Source organism: Antechinus flavipes, chromosome 1 (assembly GCF_016432865.1).
Source record: "Antechinus flavipes isolate AdamAnt ecotype Samford, QLD, Australia chromosome 1, AdamAnt_v2, whole genome shotgun sequence".
Classification (NCBI taxonomy): Eukaryota; Metazoa; Chordata; class Mammalia; order Dasyuromorphia; family Dasyuridae; genus Antechinus; species Antechinus flavipes.
Window position 1 is genome coordinate 470006157 of NC_067398.1, and position 24399 is coordinate 470030555.

The 24399-nt window shown below is 34.1% G+C and overlaps 1 protein-coding gene across 1 annotated transcript in view; it reads right to left on the reverse strand.

Annotated features, from left to right (window-relative positions):
* LOC127546725 (lipoxygenase homology domain-containing protein 1-like) overlaps positions 1–24399 on the reverse strand; it is a 407210-nt gene that overhangs the window by 370916 nt on the left and 11895 nt on the right. The window contains exon 4 of the mRNA XM_051973697.1: positions 135–298. Coding sequence (XP_051829657.1) covers positions 135–298 — 164 coding nt within the window. The remainder of the gene's footprint in view (positions 1–134; positions 299–24399) is intronic.

Here is a 24399-nt window from a genome sequence, read left to right on the forward strand (position 1 = left end):
CCTACTTGAGAAAAATGTCATTATGCACTGTTTTTATTTGAGCATCTAGAGGAAACCGTTCCAATCATTCCACTGTCCCAGTTCATTCACTGAGTCACCAACCCAGACATGCTTTACCCTGATTTATTACTTACAGTGAAGATATCTTCTCGGCCTTCTTGAAATACATTCCCACCTATTCCATAAAGATAGATAGGGGCTGAGCTTCTGTGGTGTCCATATAATACAATATAGATCTGTGAGCTGGTTCCTGCACACGGCAATTCACTGGTAGTTATTGAAACCTTCCAATTACCATCTACAGAAATATGAGTCAGATAAAAATGACCTGTTAGCATCTTAGAAATACAAATGGAATCTGGTGTGTTACTTTAAATTAAAAAAGTCTAGAACAAAATGTTAAGTTGATGATGATGATGATGATGATGATGATGATGATGATGATGATTGCTCACATTTTATGTAGCATTTATTATGTAACAAGCCCTATGTTAAACCCTTTACAATTATAAACTCATTTGATTCTCACAACAACTCTGGAAGGTAAGTGCTATTATTATTCCTATTTTACAGATGAGGAAACTGCACACAGAGGTGAAATGATTGACACAGTTTCACAAAGCTAATAAGCATTAGAGGTTGGATTTCTCTCTGACTACAAATCACATACTCCATTTACTGTACCATCTACCTGACCAAATAAAGAATTTGAAGCCAGAAAGATATGGATCCCGCCCCCTAACACAGGGAAAAGATGTCTCTGAGGCTCAGTTGTTTCATCTGTAAAAATGTAATATCTCTCAGGCCTGCTTCATAAGTTTGTTACTAAAATCAAATGAGAAACTTTAAAATACTATATAAATTTGATATGATTTTTCTTGTGCAGCATGACAAATATGGCAATATGTTTAGAAGAAATGCATATGTTTAACCTATTTTGGATTCTTGCTGTCTTGGGAAGAGAGCAGGGAGAAGCAGAGGGAGAAAAATTGGAATACAAGATTTTGTGAAGGTGAATGTTGAAAACTATCTTTGCATGTATTTGAAAAAATAAAATACTATTACATTTTCTTTAAAAAAAAATAAAAATACAATACAATACTATATAAATGTCAGTTATTATATCTTTTGGAAATAGGCTTAAATTTTAGAAGGAAAAATTCTAATTAGATACTAAACTTTTTGATAATGAGTGTTATATGTTCACAAATGCCAAGGTAATTAGAACTTCCTCCTTTGTAGACCTTAATAAATAATCATTCCTTTATATGTTCTTCTCAAGTGGTTTCTGGAATATAGCAGTCTCTTACTTGTGTCTTTATCCATAGGCTTCTCTCCCTGTTTCTACCACATCATTACAGTCATTCTGTTCTCAATCTCATTATGATTTCTTTGACAATGATGTATACATACATAGGTACACTTACTCTCATGTTTTCAATGACAGTTACAATGTAAGTGATGTCCATGTTCTTGCTTCAGTTCCATACTGTCTCCTGAACCCCAAATCTATATTTTCTACCATCTACTTAGCCTCTCAACCCAGATTTTCAGTCTACAACTCATATGTACTATCATCTTAAGCCCCATGGCTACTTTTCTTCCCAATTTCTCTACACCAACATCCTGCAATCAAGCAAACTAAAAATCTTGGGGTCATTTTTGACTTTTCAGCATCGTAAATATTTATATAGTGTTTTAAGTTTTGCCAAGTGTTTAATGTATTTTTCTCATTTGATCTTCACAACAATCTTTTTAGATGAGAGGTTGAATAACTTGTCTAAGGTCTGAGGCAGAATTCAAATTCAGCCTTTCTTGATTCCAAATTCAACACTCTATCCACTATACCACTAGCCACCTCATACATAATATTAAATTAATCACCAAGTCCTGTTAAGTCTTCTTGCACTATTTCCTTTGCACATCTTCTTCTTGCCAATCCCACTGTCACCATCGTAACACAGAATTTTATTTCTTCTTGCCTGGAATATTGAAATTGTCTCCCAACTTTGTTCTCTACCTATACACATCACTTATAGACTCATTTTCTTAATGATCATCACTCTCATGCTCAAAATTTTCAAGTACTAAACAATTATCAAATTATCCAACTATCTAGTTGTCACTAAATTGTGATTTGGTGATTCTAAACATAGAAAAATCACCTGAGGACACTGAATTCAAGCACTTCAAGCTACCTGATCCTGATCAAGTCACTTACTGCTATTTGCCTCAGTTCCCCATCTGTAAAAGAAGTTAAAGAAGGAACTCTGTTCTAGGATCTCTGCCCAAAAAATCCCACATGGGGTCACAAAGAATCAAACATGACTAAAAAAACTCCACAACAATATCATATCTTCCTTACTTTAAATCTATTACTTTAATAAACTCTTTTTTCTGTCCCCAATCTACTTTCCCAGTTTCATCTCACACGACTCTTCATATATCCTACATTACCATATAAACTGGACTACTTATCAGTTCCAAATTCTTCATTTTTCTTTCTCTATACCTTTGCTATCACCTTGTTATCATCTATCTTTCAAAGCCCAGGTCAAGTGCTATTGTGTTGTTCAATCATTTCAGTCATGTCCAACTCTTCAAGACCTCATTTGGGGTTTTCTTGGCTGAGATATGGAATTGGTTTGCCTTTTCTTTCTCCAGTGCATTTTACAGATGTGAAAACTGATGTAAACAGGGTTATGATTTGCCAAGCATCACACAGCTACCAAATGTCTGAGGTCGAATTTGAACTCAGAAAGATAAGTCTTCTTGATTCTAAATCCAGTGCTTTATCCACTGCACCACCTAGCTTCCCAGCTCAATTGCTCTCTTTAAGTCTTCCCTGATTCCTCTCTCCAATAGTGATCCTTTTGACTTTTAAATATTCATATTATGCATTTCTCACATTCTACCTTGTATTACAGTTACTTCTTCAAATGGTGTCTCTCTAATAAAGTCAAAGTTATTTAAGAATAACAATAGTCAGTGATCATGATGTTCTGTCAACTAGAATTCCACAGCATCCTAATCACAAATGGATAGCTACCTCTCTTCTCTCAAGCTGTCTTCATCTTGAAATTCTGGAATTCTTTTCTAACATATTTTAGTACATATATAATGTATATATTTTTACAATTTTTGAGTTTATATCTTTAGTTCTGAACATTTTAATCACTGGTTCAATTCTATTGAGCTTGTGAGGAAATATTTACCACAGTGATAATAAGTAATATAGACTAACAGATCATAAAGAACATTTGAAAGTTATATAACATCTCTGCTGAGAAACATATGGCATTTTACTACTCTCTCATTTATTTTTACCATGTTTTTTTTTAACATTTCCCATGAGAAACTGAGGTAACAAATATTAAAAGGATGGGCTAAATTTTGCAGTAATAGTGATAAACCAAAGTATGAAAAATAAAACTCAGAAATCTGTACTTTCACTAGTTTATTAGTTTTTTTTCCCATTAGGACACAAATTTCCTTCACTAAAAATTTGGCCTATAATTTACCTTGATCATTCCAACAAAAAAACTACTTCTGACTTTAATTGTTATCCCCCTATGTCTTTTTTTTTTTATTAAAACTAATTTGCTAATTTTTTGTCAAATCCTGATCAAAATTTGTGAAGGCTATTAGTAGTATAATTATCTAAGTAGATAATGATTTGGTGGATAAAGAATATCATAAAAAGAATTTGGCAACAAATGATGGTCTCTATTTGCTCCTATAGTTAACCCATAAACACAAACCAGAGAGCTGAGAAATGCCAATTTATTTCCTCAGCATAAATGGCACACAAGTCCTTATGAGAATGAAATGAAATAAGTCTATTATGATTTCTCTTTCATTAGAGATAAAGCCAAAAAGTTCAAGAGGAAGAATCAATACCTGCTAAATGTGCAAGAACCAAATCAATAAGGAAAAAGTTGCAATTTCCAACAACTATGATGGAGAAGGATGGAAGGCATAGAAGTGGAAAGAAAAATGGAAATAATGAAAAAATGTCTCGAACATGAAGTTCTGTACCTTTTTAAATCCTAAAATTTGTCCAAATCTCATCACTGAATGAAGAGAGAACAATGGAGCAGGTGGATTCCAGGATAAAGAAGGAGTGCAAGATACTTTTTTTTTTTCAACTAAGAGATTAATCAATGAACTCCTTACTTAGCACATGCCCAGCTTGGGGGAGGAGAGAAATAAGGGAAGATGCAAAAAAAAAAAAAAAAAAAAAAAAGGATAGGACATGGTTCCCTTATTCTACTTGATACTTGTCCCCTTATTCTACTTGAACATGAAATTATTTCCCCCCAGGTCACACAAGTATTACATATGAGAGGTAAGATCTAAACTCAGTTTCCTTGGCTCTAAAGACAATGCTCTTTCTCCTGTGCCATAAATGATCATCAAGCTACAATGTCAGAAAAGGCTTTAAGGAGATGTTAAGAATGATGAGGTTTGAAACATGAGGTACAATACAATCAAAAAAAAAGAAAAAGACAAGGGTTATTTCAGGCAGATATGGAAATGAGTGAGAACACTATATGTGTGACATCAAGCAAGTCACTTAACTTCTTTAAGCCACATATAAAATAAAAATGCCTTTAAATTAAATAACCTATTCAAAAGTTATATTATTTTATATATGATTATATGATCACTATAAGAGTAAAACTTGACTGTTTAAGTAAATCTAGGCTCAGGGCCTTTTTGTAAAAAATTACAATTAGTATGCATAGTTCTTTAAAATCTTCAAAGAAGGACAATTATAATTCTGAAAAAGTCAATCAATTTAGAGATCAGGGAGAAAAATTGTCAACATATAATTGGCAAAAATAAATAAATATTAATTTTTTTTTAAAATTTGGAGCAAATAGATGGTGCAAGGGATAGAGTACCAGCCCCAGAGTGAGGAGGACCTGAATTCAAATCCGACCTCAGACACATAACACTTATTAGCTATGTGACCTCAAGCAAGTTACTTAACCCCAATTACCTCACAAAAATAAATAAATAAATATTTCAAAAAGAAGTCTATCCCAGGTAACTCATAAAATAAAACTCATAAATAAAATCTATGTAAATAAATTTATTAATTCATTCTCAGGCCATCAACACTGTGTACTAGAAAAAGAACCAGAGTCTGAAGACTCCAAGTTCAAACTCTGTAACCCTGGACCACTTACTTATCTCCTTAATCAATAACCGGATATAAATAATAATAACCTTAGGGGAAGTATTAGTAACTGGAGGAACCTGGAAAAGCATCTTGAAAGAAGTGGTCCAGGAAACAGAGGACAAGAACATCATTACAGATTTGGGAAACATGGACAAAGATACCAAAAAAAAAGAAAGCCACATTCATTAAACAGTATAATCCAGATATTTCATGCAGTTCAGGGGTTGTATTGTACCCCCATATTTCTGGATGCACTGGATTTCTGGATGGTGGCAGGTACACGTTATGCTTATCCATTGACTCCTGCCTTATATCATGCTGAGCCATCCCTACTGGTGGAAGATGAAGATTCATCATCTACTACATTTAGCTAGATTCAGATTGCCTTTCATATCCCATCTTGCCATCTACCAGGAAGCTAAAGTCAGTCAGCACTGTCAGCTTGCCATCTTCCCTATCACTGAGCAACAACAGCACACTCCTCTAACTATTGATTTTGTTCTAAGCACAAAAATATTATTCTTACTATAGGAAAGGTTAAAACAATTTACTATCCTATGGATCCTTCTATAATTTTATAATTACAAATGGTATGCATAGTTCCTTAAAAATCTCCAAAGGACAATCTATAATTGTAAAAAAGTTAGTTTAGAGATCAAGGGAAAAAAATTGTCTTAACTTGTAATTGGCAAAAATAAATAAATATTAACCCGGAGTTCCTAATCTTTTTTGTTTTGAAGGGGTTGGGGGGAAGGGGGAACAATCTAGCAAGTCTGTGGCCCTCTTAGAATAATGCTTTTAAATCTTTCAAATAAAAATGCATATAATTACAAAGAATTATTTTAAAAATTGAAATAAAAATGTATTTTTTTCCCAATTCAAACCCGGGGATAACCTAAACCTTATTCATAAACTCCTTAGGACTTGTGGACACAAGGTTAATAACCCATACCCTGAATCAAAGTCCCATCTCTGAGCCATAATATAATATATATGTATTGTGTTGCTCTATTAGAATGTAAATTTCTTGAGAACAGGTATTGTTTTAGCTCTATATTTTTATCCATAGCATCTAACACCATACTTGATACATACTAGGTACTTTACAAATGCTTATTCTTGTATTCATTTAGAGTATTCTTGTGGAAAAGATGGTGGAAATGAAAGCTAGGTGACAGTATAATTAGGTGGTTTATAATCGGTTTAATGAGTAGATTCATAACGCTATGCTGAGATGCAATATGAGTTTGACTATGATCTATTTAAGATTTTTACCAATGACTTAAGTCTTCTCAGCAATCCAATGATACAAAACCATTCCAAAGGACTCAAGAGGCAATCCACATTCACAGAAAAAACTGATGGAGTATGAATGCAGATTGAAGTATACTAGTTTTATTTTTTTTCATATTTTTTTTCTTTTTGCAAATTGTTTCTTCTTTCACAACATGACTAATATGAAAATGGATTTTACATCATTACACATATGAAATCTATGTCAAATTATTTACCAAACAATTAAGAGGGGGAGGAAAGGGAGAAAGGGAAAAAATTTGAAACTTGAAATTTTGCCAAAAAAAAAAAAAGAACATTAATCCATAACTTTATTACATATTTTAAAGAAATATTTTGTTGTACATAATAGATTTGCAGCTCCATGTGCAATCACCTTTATTATTATTATTATTATTATTATTATACTATGCTATAGAAATGCTTGTTTCATTCCTATGAGAAATGGATGGATGTTTGTTTTCCACAGTTATGAAAAGTAAATTGGAGAAATGAGACTTAAATTAGAAAACTGAAACCCACAAGAACATCAAGGAATAATCAAGGGATGAGTTTATCTTCCTCCAAAAGAATGTAAGCTCTTTGGGGCAGGGACTGGGTTTTATTATCAGGTGTGGTGGTCAGAGATTTGAAAAGAATTCTTTGTTCTTTGCCCTTAGCCTTCTAGAATGTAAACTCCTTGGGATCTGGGACTGGCTATGTAACGAGGGATGGAGATTCATGTAACTTCTGTACCATTTAGTTAATGGAGAATCAGGAGAGGGACTTGTGCTTCAAGATAGGAAATAAAAGGTGTGTCTATCCACCTTTTCTTGCAAGAATGTAAAATAAATCTCTCCTGTATTCATCAGTGAGTTAGTGGAGTTCTTAGTAAGACATTTTGTTTCTTACATACCATAAATTAAAAATAAAATTAATAATTTCAAATGAATGTTTAAAATTGTTTTGATATGTAATTAGAAAAAATAAAATGCTATTTTTAAAAAATAAAGATTTTTTTTTGTCTGTTTGATTAAGGGTAAATATGACTCAAAACTGAGAAAGAGAGCTAACTACTGAATGACTATATTGAAAAAATCTTGACAAGATCGCCTAGAGGCAGATAGCTGTCAGAGTACACAGAACAATTAACCCTGAATCAGGAAGAGCTAAATTCAAATTTGCCTCAGATATTTATTAGCTATGTGAATCTGGATAAGTCACTTAACTTTCTCAACTGTAAAATGGAGATATAATTTCACCTAACTCCCACAGTCGTGAGGAAAAAATGAAATAAAATTTGCAAAAGCACTGGCAAACAGTAGGCAAAAGCTTATTCCTTTCCTTAGACTACTGTAGGCTAAATCTAAGATAAAATTCATTCAGAAGAAATATAAAATTTTTCACTATTGTTTTTAAAAAATATATACATTTCATAAGATAGTAGAGAGGATGCCAGGTAGAGGTTATTTTTCCTGAAATGGATCAAGAGATTAAATTGTTGTACATGGGTACAAAATAGTTACTATTGTCATATGTCATAAGAATACTAATAAATTTGAGAAGCAGAGCATCTAGGACTCAGGTTATTCCATATCTCAGATTTCCTGACCCTCAGTTCAGCTTTCTTTAGACTATACAAGCTATTTCTCTTATCCAAAGCAGCCTTGGTTTGCTCCTCTCTTGTGCACAGGAATCTCTTACTAAGAATTATTTGTTATTATTCAACATCTTATTTTCCTACTAGATCCCCCATTTGTTTTGGGCTATGATTGCGGGACTTGTCGAAATAGATACTTAAGTATTTTCTAAATTGAAAAGAAATGTATATGGAGAAATTTGTATTTATATGGTAACCACTTAAACACATCATATCATAATTGAAATCTCATTCTTTAAATACTTAAGCCAAAAAATTAAAGTAATCAGTAGCAGAAATATTAAAAAATTCATCCAAACTAAGTTGAACATTGCTATTTTGGTTGGGAAGCTAAATGAAGCAATTTGGATAGAACCTATCAAGTTCAAACTTATATGCTATGTACTTTGTTCATAAAAAAATAAAAGTTTTGACCTAAAAGAGAAAATAACAATTTCTACTTGGATGGAAATATTGTTCCTACACATATAATTGTCACCAAAGGCAAAAACAAGTATATCCCTTCTATTTACTAGCCCCATTAACAGCACTAAATATTAAGTGGCTGTGAAAGGTTATTAAACTTTATTACATTGTATTTAGGATTTTTGTCTTGAAAATCGAAGCAATTAACCCTATCGTCTATGTAAAATGCTACTCTGGCTGGCCCTACAGATAAAAAGATTTTCTTTTAAAGAGTGAGGCATTTTGTACCATAAAATGAAGAAATTTAAGTGCTAAAGATAAGCTATTGATTGGGGGGAAAGTTTACCACAAAAAAAAAAAAATGCTTTTAAATTTGATAGAAAGCTGTAAACAGTAAAACAGTCTTAAAAGGAAAAAACAAAAACAAACAAATAAATAAAACTAGTGTTTCATGATCCAATATCCCATTGAGGATCTTAGCTTGAAAAGAATGTTGAAAACAAGATTTTGAGAACAATTTGGACAAATGATAACCTAAATCTGATCACAGTAATGATTATGGATTGCTTCCTCAGTTATGACCCTTGTTGTATATGAGTACAGAATCATCATGGGCCAGGATCTAGAAGTAGAAGAAGTATTTTTGAATATATACCATACATCATAGAGGCAAAAGACTGAGACCAAACATCTTGGATGCTACCATGCTCTCTCATAAGAATAGAAGTTTTGAAACTTGGAAAAAGTATTAGATTATCTAGCCCAAACTTCTCATTTTACAGATGAAGAAAGTGGGGTTCAAAGAGTTTAAGTAATTTGCATTAGGTTTTCCCAGGAAGTAATAAAGACCAGGATCTGAACCTAAGTTTTCTGAACTCAAGTTCAATATTTATTTCATTAAACTCTCACCCCTCCAATATTTACCCAAAATTCTCTCCCTACACCAGGTAAATATAATCTCTACTCAACCATCCCACAGCAGCTATCTCTGTATCTACCTAATCATTGATCCACCAACCTCCTTTTTATTCCATGGAGGCCCCAAATACCCAAGCAAAAGTGCTAATAAAGTCAACTTCAATATGTCTAGAGGCCAGCTGGCACCAGGTACTGAAGGCAATAACACTCCCCCTAGCATATACATCCATTTTCATCTCCTAGTCCCACATAGCTTCTCAATTTCCTGGCATTAAGCAAGTTATATATTTCTGTAAATACAATAGACCAAATCCCAAAACAGTAGTTGTTTTCCACCTAATGCTTCTCTCCTTCATTTGTGAAGCTGTCCTGAAAACACCTTCAAGGTTTTAGATATCTGTATTAAGTACCTAATTAATGAATGTTAACTGACCCATAAACTGAGCCACTCTAGACCCTGCACTTTGGGCCAAAATGTACTTATCTCAAACAGATACTTGTCTTAACTAATTTAAAATTTTTTTCTCCTATAAATGACTGAAAATAGAACTTGAAAACCCTTGGCTAAAATTTTCTAGTTTCAAATTAAAGAACATGCAATCTATTCTAGAAAAGTAAGAAGTAAAGCATCCACAAAAATGAAGGATTTTAGAAAGTTATAGTCACTTTTTAATATTAACTGCAGTATGACAGCTATTTACTTCTTTCAGAAAGTATTAAAAACGCCAAACATGTATCTCTTTGCAAAAGTACCACATTTCTATTTTCAGAAATTACTTTTTTTTTTGCTATGAAAAATAAAAAGCTTTAGTATCACTTTTTTTTTTCGCTATGAGAGAAAGGTAAAAAGCTTTAGTATTATATTTAGTATTACTATTCAATAAATATTTGACAGAATTTTAAAGCCAAAACAAAGTTCAGGGGCTATCCAACCTAACCAATATTTAAAGAATAATATGATAATAGTTTGTTAATTTGATTTTTTTCTTTTAAAAACTTTCAGCAAGGTAGAGTCTGCTAATACCTGGAAATCCATTCTTTTCAAAAGGAAGTTTTTTCATTGTCTTTTTGTATATCTTATAGTGTTCCTAGCTCTGCTAGATAACAACATGCAGTATAAGTCTTGTCCCTCCATTTGACAGTTGAGTGGAAAATAAATTTGAGTGGGGAGATGCTTAAAGCATGGAAACCAATAGCAGCCTATTTCCTTGTTTGTCAAACATGTGCAGTTCTTCTATACATATTTCCACATTTATCATGGTACACAAAATCACATCAAAAAAGAAAAAAGCAAACAAATCAAGGAGTATGCATAGTTCCAAATTGCTCTCCAGAATGGTTCGATCAGTTCACAATTCATCCTCCTCTTGGACTACTCAGTAGCCATTAACATTTTATTGAATGCAGGAAAGATTTTATTTTACATTCTTGCTTGAGTAGATACCTAGTTTAGTAGATCTCTTTTTATTTCTTATCCTGAATCCCTCCACTGATTCTCCATTAATTGGATGTTGCAACAGTTACCAAAAGTTAAAGAAAGAAAGAAATCTCCACCTCTCCTTACCTAGCCAGTCCCTGCCCCCAAGGAGCTCACATTTTTATGGGGGAAGATAACCTGAGAGAAGGATTAGGGGACAAAATCCAAAGGATTCCTTCTGAACTCTCAAACCCTCCCCCATTACAAAAAAGGTAAAAATACTATGTTGTGATACACATTGAGACCCCACAGTCTTCTTTCCGGATGCAGAAAGCTCTCTCCATCACAAATTTGTTGGAATTGGCCTGAATCACCTCATTATTGAAAAGAGCCAAAATCATTACATAATCTATTGTTGTTTTTTACAATGTTCTCTTCTCCTGGTTCTACTCAGCATCAGTTCCTGAAAATCTCTCCAGGCCTCTCTGAAATCATCCTACTTATCATTTCTTATAGAACAATAAGAATCCACAACATTCATATACCATAATTTTATGAGCTCTTTGGGATACAGACCCCGTAGAGACATTGATGTATCAAGGGGTATGCATAGTTCCAATTGCTCTCCAGAATGGTTGGATCAGTTCACAACTCATCCTCCTCCTGGACTACTCAGTAGCCATTAACATTTTATTGAATGCAGGAAAGATTTTATTTTACATTCTTGCTTGAGTAGGTACCTACTTTAGTAGATCCCTTTTTATTTCTTATCCTGAATCCCTCCATTGATTCTCCATTAATTGGATGTTACAACAGTTACCGAAAGTTAAAGAAAGAAAGAAATCTCTACCTCTCCTTACATAGCCAGTCCCTGCCCCCAAGGAGCTCACATTTTTTATGGGGGAAGATAACCTGAGAGAAGGATTAGGGGATAAAATCCAGAGGATTCCTTCTGAAATCTCAGGACCCCCCCATTACAAAAGCCAGCCTCTGCCCCCCAAGGAGCAAATTATTATCCTTTCCAGCTTCTCCAGATTTCTCTGACAATACACTATTCTGGTTCTCCTCCCACCAATCTGAGCACTCCTTCATCTCCTTCTGTCTCCTTCCTTAGAAGCCAAAGGTATCACTATCACCCATACAGGGTGCTGGACCTTTCTTTCATCAGGAAGATCTAACTTCAAATCCAGCCATAGTTGTGTGAGTTAAACTAGTCATTTAACCTTTGTTTGCCTCATTTTTCTCAACTGTGAAATGAAAATAAAAGCTCTTACCCACCAGTGTTGTAAGGAGGATCACAAAAGACAATATGTGTAAAGTACTTAGCACAGTGCTTGGCGCAGAGTAAGTGAAGCGTTATACACACACTCAGCAGAGATGTGACATCACTTCATCTATTCAATTAATTTCACTGGCTCCCCATGAACTACAGAATCAAATATAAAACCTTATGTTTATTCCTTATAATGTACCCCAGACACTTCTTTCCGCTATTTGATGTGATCAAGATAGCAATTCTGAGTTTCAAATGCTGTTTTAGGGGTTTAGCACCAAATATTGAGACTGATGGGGGCACCAAATGTTGGGGTTCAGTTATGTGAAGAATTCACAATGACCATTCTCTTTGACAAAAAGTAGGCTTATTTAGAAGTGACAGACAACATGAAGAGGTACAATACACACAGGAATGATAAATATGAAATAAAACTGGGAGAGCATATAATTAGCAAGAAAAAGGGTTTTAAAAATTAACAGTGGAAGACAAGTCTCCTAGTGGAACTCACAATTAACCAGGAGAAAGGGAATACTCTATGAGATGGGAGCATGTCCTTAACTGGAAGCTAAATTCATAGAAGGATTTAGCACCCTAAAATAATAAAGAGAAAGATGCCATGAGGCATGGGGGAGGAATGAGAGGAAAGACAACATGTGGCAGAACACTTTGGCAGACTGACCTAGAAGAGCTTCAGCAAAAGATGGTGTGGGCCATGAACAGATTTACAGGGGAAATTTAACTGGGGGAAGGGCAGTTCGGCATAATACAGCAAACCCCCAAACCCCATAAGGGGACTATAAGATAGAACTGATCCCCATCAATGTCCTTCCCTGCTTGCTTCAGAGAGTAATCTTATTAGTACTTCATCTTTCTCTGCCAACCCCATCTAATTACCCAGGACCTGGAATATTCTTACATCTTATTCCCCACTCCTCCCCAAGTACTCTGCAACCCAGTGACTCCAACCTCCTTTCTGCTTCTTATGCAAGACATTCTATAGTGAAACTCTGGAGACTTTACTGGTTATATGCCATTCCTGCAGTTCTTTTGTAGCTTCGCTGCCTTCTTTCACATCCCAGCTAAAAAAACACATTCCAAAAACCTTTCCTAACACTCCCCTTAATATGAATGCCTTTCCTCTAACATTAACTCCAATTTATCCTGTTTATGTCTTGTTTGTATATTGTCTCCCCCTTAGGATATCTTTTGCTTATCTTTGTATCCCTAGCATTAAGCATGCTTCCTGGCACAAAGGCACTTAATAAAATGTTTCTGGTTTTAAGTTAAGTGAGGGATTCATGTCAGACATTGATGTCAAAGCTTTTGGCAGTAGAAAGAGCACACTATCAAAAGATTTGGATTAAAAGTAGCTACTTTCTACTCCTGAAAACTTGGGCAACAATCCACTCTCACCCACAGCTTAGAGCAAATACTATCCAACCTTTCTGGGGCTTCTAGAATGCTTGTTCCAGGGGCAACAACCATTCTTTCATTCTAAATCTTTTTCTCTTCACTTTTTTTCCATCTACTAGCCATTTCTGAAACCTCCCTGGGTCCCCTTTCTATGGTTTCATCTTCATTCATTATCTTCCATTTATGGTGGAGGCAAGGGAATTGGAATACTCCTTGCTCCCCAGAGCCATTTCTGAATCCTCTCCCGATCTCTATCACTCAAGGAACCTCTCTTCCTTTATGGTTCATGTTATTCATATCTATCACTTAATCAAAATCCTGGTAGATGTATCCAGACTACTGGGTAACTAACTCTTTTTCCTTCCTTAGTGATTTTAGTACATGATTCAACTTCTCTCCTTCCAGAGAGAATACATATTGACTCTCCCTCAAACACCCTAAGCATTTAGTACCCATCATTCCCATGATAGCCATACACAAAGGTGGTCTTATTCTTGATCTTGCCATCACCCACAAATGTACCCTTACATGCTCAGAAAATCAAAAATCTCCTTCTCTGACCACATCCTATTGGTTTTTCATCTCTCCCACTACTTTCCCTTATAAAATCCTATTCTTCATCCATAATATGAGTCAGTCCCTTGAACTTCCAATTCTCTTTCAGGCCAGTTCCCCTGCTCTAGTCACTCTTTCTTGTATTCCCCATCTTAACCATTTGGTGAAACAGTTCAATTATACACTTTCTTCATCTCCTCAATTCTTAACCTCCTTATCTTATCACTAATTATGTCCTGCTAAGCTTCAGTTTTGGATCACTCCCACTATTTACCAACTTTGCTCCTACATATGTGCTGCTGAACAAAGGTAGGGAAATTCATAAAATTATTATGACTGGATCCACTATAAACTTATATTGCACAGCCTCAAATGGGCTCTCACTATTGTTGGGTAATACTATTTATTATACCTCTCTTAACACACTATGCCACTTCTACTTTCCTACCTAATTATATGATTACCTAAGTAAGAATTAAACAGTTTAAGTATCTAATTGATCATCTTTTATCTAAGCACCTATGTTAATAATTAGCTAAAAAACCTTTTTACCTAATTACCATAGATTACCTTCAAAATCTAATTTCTTAAATATTTTATATAATATTCAACTGATTTAGACTAATTGTCAGCAGTTTGAACTAGACTAAACTTGTTTGGACAAGAGCAAACCAGATTCAGCTTGTTAGAACTGGTTTAGACTGCTTTGAATAATATTTATCTAAGTATCTACTTTTTAATCTAGCACCAAGTTAGCTGATTATCTAAACCTAAATAACCATGTACCTAAATGCTTAAATTAATTACCTAAATACCAATTGCCTAAGGACCAAATAAGAAATACCTACGTGTATAAGCATACAAATATATATATATATATATATATAGACAAACATACATCCTACTTTCCCTATTATAATATAAGGCAATGCCATCATCTCGATTCCCTAAAATTTATCCTCAATTCTTCACTGCCTCTTACCACCTCAATTTCATCATTTATGAAGTGGGAGCTTGAACTAAACATCTTCTCATATCCCTTCAAGTTCTAGATCTAAAGGTAAGTGGTGGCAGTGAAGTCTCTGGTGTCGTTATTCTTGCCAGTTTCATTCAGTTCTCCTTTGTTCAGTCCCTCACCTCTAGCCAAGTTTCCACACCTGGAAGAATTGCTTGGATCTAAAGGAAGGATTTTTTTGGAGTGAGAAACTATATCAAAGTTAACAGAGTCTGAGAAAAGTGAAGGCTTAAAAAAGCTATAGTTTATGTCATGACCAGAAACCACCCATAAGCTTTTCTAGCATCATATGATTTTTATAATATATAATCTCTCCTTTCTTTCAGAAAGACAATTCCTAATAAAAAAAAGAACAAAAGAAAGCAAATTCTTATGGAAGTCAATATCTGTTTTCATATGGTATATTTAATTGTGAACTCATTACCCCATGTCAATCTCTGTAATGTATTTTGTGCCTAGCATCAGCTTTGATTAAAAAAGAACCCACAAGTTCAAAGGCTTCCACACATCAACTGCTATGGTCCACATATCCAGCTCTACCTAAGCCAACATTTACCTTATAGAGACCATATAGAAAAGGAAAGTGATTGGGTTTGCTATATGTGCTTGTTGACTAAGAAAAGCTTTTCCTTTCCAGAATTAATTGGACTGCTCGGTGGAATTAATAGAAGATGGCTCAACACAGTTTGAGAAGCTCTACAGAACTTCCAGAAATAAGCAGTCATTCTGATAAAAACATATGTAAAGTATTGCTCCATTCTTGGCATTCTAAGTTAAGATAGACTGATAAATGGGATAGCATCTGTAGGAAAGCCATCAATATGGCAGATGGCCTTAAGTCCATGCTATATGAGGATTAGTTGAAGGAACTAGAGATATTTAGCCTGGAGGAGAAAAAACTGGAAGGTGGGAAAATATAATAGCTGATTTTAACAATTTAAAGGACTGTCATATGAAAGAAAATGGATAGCTAACATTTATATAAAACATTAAGTGTTGTAAAGTATTTTGCATATATTTTATCTTTTCATTTTCACAATAATGCCAAGAGACAGGTGTTAACCCCATTCTACAAATGAGTAAATTGATCCTCAGAAAGATTGATTCACCTGGGATTCAAATTTAAGTGTCATTTTATTGGACCTGAGAAAAGTCAAACTAGGAGCAATGGTCAAAAGTTGTAAAGAGGCAAATTTAGACTTGAAATCCAGAAAATTTCCCTAACAGGCAAAGCTGTCCATTAGTAGAATAAGCTGACACTGCAAATATTTCAGAACATAATGTTATAATAGCATGTCAATTTTTTTCATAAATCATACCTCATACATTGACTTATTGCTGATTCATTTTTGTTCATCCATTCAGTTTTAAAAAATGTTTCTCTGTCATCAAGGTTTTTGTTTCATGTAATATGGGGTCCAAAAAAAAAAAATGGAGTGTTCCCACTACTTTAAAGTTGCATTTTTCCCCCTCACCAAAATTATTATTTGATTTATTTAGTTCTTATTCTTTTTTCAAGTCAAATCAGTAATATTTATTAAAAAATTATAGCGTGCCAGACACTGTGCAAACAATGGGGATACAAAGAAAGACAAAAATAGCCCCTGCTCCAAAGGAGTTCACAATCTAAAAATGGAAAGAGGGAAACAGCAGGGAAAACAACATGCAAACAACCATATACAAACCAGATATATGAAAGATTAATTAAAGGTAATCTCAAAGGGAAACATTAACATGGAAGAAGGTGGGATTTTAGCTGAGATTGACTGAAGCTGAAAAAGCTACAAAGGCAGAGGTGAGGGGGAAGAAAATTCCAGGCACTTAGAACAATCAATAAAACAATCCAGAATTGGTATATGGAGGCCTGTGTCACTGAATCACAGAATCTGTGGAGGAGAGTAAAATAGAAATTTAGAAAGGTACAAAGAGGCAAGGTGATGAAAGGCTTTAAATAACTTTTCTCCATTAAAAACATAATTAATTATAATTCTGCTTTTGCCAGCTTTTCTTTCTGCCCTCTGTAGGGTAGGAAAATGCACACTTTAAATCTCCAAACTCTTCTTCAGCTAAAAATATTTTTAAGAGGACCTTCTATTCTTTCTGTATCTCTCAAATTTTGCACCCTTCTTCTATAAAAAAAAAAAACAACCTTATTCTATTCTATAATGCATCAACCTCCCTTAGCATCTAAATGTTCATTAGTGTAGCATATCATCCAATATTACCTAGAGAAAAATGTCATTTATAGGATTAGTCCCAAGTAAGTGACATAAATGACAATAAATAGTTCAATCAAGCAGGCTCCTGGCTAATTAAACCATTCTGTATGTCTTTCTGTCTTATGCTTAATTGAAATCAAAATTCTTCTTGCTATAATTATATATGGATCTGGTGCTACTGCCAAAATTTGACTTATTTTAGTGCTACTATTGATATTAAAAGTGACATCTCAAAGGGCATTAATCAATCAAATTGAGAACAATTCCCAGAAAAATGTACAGATGTCAATTTTTAATATGACTTCCTTGTATAGAAATGAAATCAGAGTTTGAAGTGACTTTTACTACTATTACCTAGACCAGCCAAAGATTTGTCCATCTTGTTTTTAAATATATCCATGTATAAAATTCTAAAACTTTTTTTATAACCTATTTTTGTTTCATCTTCCTGGTAAGAGAATCTCAGGACTGAACTCATTATCTTTCCCCACAAACACTCTCCTCTTACTATCAAGAGTACCACCATTCTCCCCATCACAGAGGCTTGAAACCTAAGAGTCATCCTTGACTCTTCACTCTCTCATTCCCACTGCTCCCATATCTAATAGGTTGCCAAGAATTGTAGATTTTATCTTCATAGCCACTCACATATGCACCCTTTCCTCCTCTACCTTACTACTCTATTATTCTATTCTAATACCTTATAACTAGAACATTTTTAAAACCTCCTATTTTGTCTTCTTGTCACAAGTCTTCTCCCATTCCACTCCATCATCCAGTCTATAGGATCATCCATCCTATAGTGTTAAGTCTGACTATGTCACTCACCACACTCTCCTAACATATTCCTGTGACTTCCTATCATCTCCAGGTTCTATTGGGCATTAAAAGCATTTTACAATCTAATCTCCATACCCTAACAAGTTTTCCAGTGTTCTTCTACCTTAAACCTTCACATATATGCTTAATCCAAGGGCACTGGCCTCCTTGCTGTTCCTCAAACAATTTACTCTCAGAATGTTCTCCTTCCTTATCTGTCTCCTAACTCCCCTGGTTTCCCTTCACTCCTAGGTAAAATTCCAGCTTCCACTAGAAGCCATTCTTGATTTCTTTTCATTACAATGTCCATCCCCTATTGATTGCTTCAAAGTTATCCCAACATAACTTGGTTGTACATAGTTGCTTTAATGTTGTCTCTGTAATTAGGCCAGTGAGCTCCTTGGGAGCAGGGCTGGCTTTTTATTTTGTTTTGGGTTGGTTTGGGTTTTCATTTTTGTTTTGCCTTTCTTTGTATCTTCAGTGCTTAGCACAGTACCCAGCATATACAAAGTGCTTAATAAATATTTATTAACTGATTTATTGACTTGGTGAAAATCACTGAAATTCAACAATAAAAGGTTAATAAACTTTTTCCAAAAGAAGTCAATGTAAGATGAGACAAGAAAAGGCATATGTATCAAGGAAAAGAAATCCAAGATATGTCTACATAAGTAGAAATCCACAAATGTAAGACTAGAAGAATAATAGTAAAAAATAAAAAATGAGGATCAGAAATAGCATTATGATTATACAGCACAGAAATCCTAGCCAAATGGAGGCTATAAATGGTATTAATCTAACTTGGATTACAAAATTAGCAAGATTTAGTAAGTTTGGGTTTTTGTTATTAATGAGTTTTTTTGTTTTGTTTTGTTTTGTGGGGATGATTGGTGATGTGTAAAATATCTAAATTTTTGACTTGTCTCTAATAATTTCATTTCTCATTTTGAGAAAAAGGGAAAGGGGGAAAGCATCATACAGAAAGACTATGAAGTAAGGAAAGATAGAGCCAAAATAGTCAAATAGCAAGAAGTATAACAAACTCTCATATCCACTTAAACTTTTGTAAACAGCTAAAAAAAAATGCCCATATGTATACACACCTAATGAGGTCCAAAAAATTAAGTGTATGTAAGATGATGAAAGATTGACTTTAAAGCAACCCAAGTGAAAAAGTTTTAGCAATTTAATTTACTCAATATGAGCTAATAATATCACCTAGATACCAAAAAAGCTAATATGTAGACTTATCCTATGATTCTTTGACCTATGTATGGTATTTTAATCTGAGTTAAAACTTGTGGCAGAATAGTGAGAAAAGAAGAATGCCATAAATCTCTTTTAATATTTGAGAGGTTATCCTATAGCTGAGCTATTAGATTTATTCAGTATAACTCCAAAATGGAATGAGCTTTTGACAGACTGTCATTGAAAAATTTAAAAAAGAGGAGCATGACAACCAATAGTCAGGCACGTTAGAAAGGATTTCTGCATTGTATTGGAAGCTTAGCTAAGTAAATTTCCCAAATTTTTCAGACTCCAGGATTCTATGGGGTTAATACAGTGATTCCATTTTGTTTTACACACTTTCTTGATACATTTTCACTCAATAAATCATAAACTGAATGGAAATGTGGTCAATGGCACTCATGACTATATCTGAAGATAGTTTTTAAAGTATCCTTCTCTCTTACCATTTTCAAGCTAAACTATCCAATTCCTTTAACATTTTTCCCCCATGGGACCAAATTTCCAATTCATTGTTTTTTTCTTTTTTTTTTTCTGGGACTCTATTGTTCACCATTTTAGTAATATTTTAAAGAACTAGGGTTTATAAGCAGGATACCAGAGAAATAATTCAGTGTGTTCAATTTTTCTGCCCTTGTGTTGGAGAAAAATTTTTTTTTACTATTTTGTGCAATGACTTCCAGGAATATGATGTCATGTTCTGAGAGAATCAAGCTAACCACATCCAAGGAGAAAAACTGGAAAGTTACAGGAGAACTTTACAATAATTTATTTCAAAAAACTAATAACTAAAATAACATTTTTGGCTGATGTTCTTAAGTCCTTTAATTTTTCTAATTGTAGGCCCCATTCAACTTCATATACTTGCAAAATATCTATAAAGTATCTATTATGTGTAAAGCATTGTGTTAGATTAGGAACATAGAGATAGGTACAGTGCCTGACAAATAGTCAGTGCTTAATAAATGCTTATTGCTTTAAATATCAAAATTAAAAATGAATCTCTCCTAGCCCTTGGGGAACTTAAAATTTAATGAGGGAATTAGGTTTGTAAATATCTAAATATGATGTAGTATGAATTTTTTTTCAATTTGTAAGAAATTTGAAGTAGAATTCTTTTAATTAAGAAGTAAGAAAATCAGGGAAAGCTTCCTGGAGGGAGATTATATATGAATAAGTTCTGAAGAAAGGAAAGGAAAGAATTTCAAAAGGTAAGATGTGAAAGAATATGGTTCAGGAATGAGGACAGTCTGCAACAATGACTAGAAGCAAGAAAGTATAAGATTGGGAAACAGGAGAAAAAAATTAAAATGTTGAAGATATGAAGAAATATAATGAGAAATAAGACTCTAAAAATAAGTTGGAATTAGATTTTAGAAGTCCTTCAATACCAGGCTGCAGAGTCAAAGAGATTTAAGATTGAGAAAAAGAATACTGTATCATAAATAAAAGGTCATTAGTAGTCTATGAGACAGTAATTATAGTGAATAGGTGAGGATAAAAACCAGATAGAAGGGATCTTGGGGAGGAGGAATGCTGAGAAAATGGAAAGAATAAAGATGATTTTTAAAGAAGTTTTGTGGAAAAAGGAAGAAGAAATAAAGAATAAAAATATGAAAGGATTATCAAGACTAAGACAAAGTACATTTTTGCATATTTATATATGTGATACAGAATACCAGTGAGTTTTTACAATAGAGAAGACCTGATCATATTTTCATATAAACATGGAAAAAACCAAGGGAAGAAAAAATGGAGAGAGGGAAAGATACAGAAAAAATGCCTTTAGATGAGAAAAGAAAGTACAGCAAAGATGGTCAAGTAAACCATTAACTCCCCCACCCCTTAAATTCTTCCAAATAGATATCTAAAATGCAGATCAAGTCCCCAATGGGCAATTTTCTTAATGTCACAGTGAGTCATTTTTCTAGTCCAGGTTATAAGGAGATAGGTCTACATTCTGGGAAAGGAACAGTTAGGGCCTTGCTGCCTATTACTGTTTAGTCATTTCCTAGTTGTGTATTCTTTCTGATCCCATTAGGGAGTTTTCTTAGTAAAGATACTGGAGTGCCATTCCCTTTTCCAGTTCATTTTACAGATGAGAAAACTGAGGCAAACAGATTTAAATGAATTATCCAGAGTCGCACATTTTCGAACCAGATTTGAACTGAAGAACATGTTTCCCTGACTCCAGGACTGGCTATCTGCTGAACTTAGTTAGCTGCCTACTAAGCATTCAATCAGGCAGGGAGAGACTTTACACCAGGGCACTGTAGTAGGAACAGGAGATAACTAGAAACTGTTATTCACTATTCAGTTCTGTGAGAGATCCAGAGTGGACTGAGAAAGACACTTGTATCTAGGGATGGAATTCTGGCAAGGAATTGGCAAGACTCTGGATTGAAAGGAATATAGGAAATGTGACTGAGATTCCAGAAACAAAGTATAGTCTCTGTTCCAGCATCTAGCTCAGTCTTACATCTTCAGAGAAGTTAACCAGGGCAGGAATCTCAAACCATAAGAGATCCTGCAGTTCTGTCACTCGAACCCAATAGAGCTTTTCATCTGGCTAGTAGGGGCTGAGTAAAGTAACATTATACTGTTGGTCAGATGCAACAGAGATCAGAAATTTGAAGAGCTCAGCCCAAGAAAGCAGTATTCAGATCCTGGATCAGATCAGCACTGAAATATTGCAGTCCCAGCCTGAATAGGTCCCTGAGATCCTACAATAACATAACACTCAATACCCAAGAGATGTAGCAACCAGGACCAACCATACTGATCTCCTCTACAGAAATACAGAGCTCCATCCAACCATCAAATCCAAAATCAAAAACTAGCCTGCAAGATTAAAGCACTATTATAATGGCAGGAATATAGTAAGACACAAACTCAGAAGGAAAAAACTCGAACATTTATAAGCAATGTCTCAAAGAATAGCACAATATAAGTACAATTCAACTATATTTTGTAGAAACTATGAAGCAAGTTCTTAAATGTTTTTATAAATGAAATGAGAGTGTTTGAGGAAAAATTGAAAAAAAATAGGACTATAGAAGAAAGAATTGGAAAGCGAATTAACAAGGAAGGAGAAAAGGCAGGAGAAGAGAAGAGTAGGAAAAGAAAGGAGCAGGGATGAAAAGGAAGAGGAGGACATTTGAAAAAATATATTAAGGAAAAAATAGAATCATTACAACTTGAAAGTTATGAATCCTCCTTCTTATTTCCCCCTTCTAAATAAAGAGCCTATATATCCTATTTCATGTGATCTTTAAAGAAAACTGTGTCATCTAACACAGTGGATGAAGCAATGATCATGGACTCAAGGACTAGTTCAAATCCACTTTCAGATACTTAACACTTACAAGCTGGTGACTGGACAAGTAATCCCAATTGCCTTGGGGGAGGAGCGAAAAAAAAAAAAAAGAAAACTACTGATTTCTTAGGATCAGAGGCAAAAATAGAAATAGGAAGAATCCTCCTGAAATTTCAAAATAAAAATTCCCAGGAACATTGTGGCTACTACCAAGAATTTCTAAGTCAAAGAAAAATTACTGCCAATAGCAAGCAAGAAAGAATTAAAATACTACAGTCAGGATCCCAGATGATTTACTGGTCTCTACTGTAAAGGAAAGAACTTGGAATATAATATTCCAAAAGGGAAAAGATATGCACTTACAGCTAAAAATAGCAGCCAGTAAAACTGAACATAACCCTATGGGGGAAATTAGCCTTGAATGAGACAAGAGGATGCATAACATTGAGGATCAAAAGATCAGACAGGTGTGGAAACTTTGAAGTTCACATATAAGAGTTAAGAAAAAAAGGTAGTAATAAATATACAAACATAAAGAACGTTATAGTTGTTCAGTTGTGCTGATTCTTTGTGACCTGATTTGAGGATTTCTTGGCAAAGACACTGAATGCTTTGTCACTTCTTTCTCCAATTTATTTTACAAATAAGGAACTGAGGCAAGTAGGTTAAGTTGTCCATGGTCACAGTGTCTGAGGACACATTTGAGGTCAAGAAGATGAGTCTTCCTGATTCCCAGCCCAATGTTCTATACACTGTACCAGCTGTCCATAAGGGACTAAACAAGCATAAACTGCTCTTTCAAGTGTAAGAAACATGTGTCTTCTCTCAGCCCTATCAAGGGTCATAATTTGATAAGTCAGGACTTATCATGACCTTAGTCATGACTTGATGATTTTAAAACAAGACTGGAAAGAGAGGAGGAAAGGCATATACTTGAAAATCAAAAGTTATCAAAAAGTATCTCATATAATCAAGGTGTCCAAGTAGACATCTAAAATGCTACTCACCTCCTGATAGAGAGGTAAAAGACCAAAAGCATGAAATGAAATGTATATTTTTGATTATGGCCAATGTGGTAATTTATATTGCTTAACCTTATATGTTTGGTTTTTTCATTCTAAATTGGGGGACAGACTGTGAATGGGAAGAAAAGATAATATTTTTTTCTGAATGGAAAAAAATATATATATATATATTTAAGATGAAAGGGAGAAAGTAAGGTACTACAGAAATAGAAAAGGATAGAATCAAATGCAAACTTAAAGTCATTAATTAAAAACATTGACAAAACAAAACAACAACTCATCCTCCAATAAAAGGAAAAATAAATAAGATTTTGAAGTATAAATTAGGGGACACTCAAGGTTCTTTCAAAATGTTTTTATTGAGTGCTTTAGAGTTCTATACTAGATTCCAGGAATAAGGAGGCTATAAAAGGAATAAAGATCCAGTCTCTGGCCTTGAGGTACTTCTAAGCTTCAAGGAGAAGAAAGGCAATGGGATAATATTCACACTTGAAAAGACATTTTAAAAAAAGACAGTAACATTCACAAATGAAAGTAACAAACAACAAATGGATTCTGGGAATCCTGCTGTAATTAAGATTTAAAGAGAGTCTTCCTGATGAGCTTGTCCAGTAAAAGTTATCTCATACAGATAGACTTAGAAGAAAATAAAC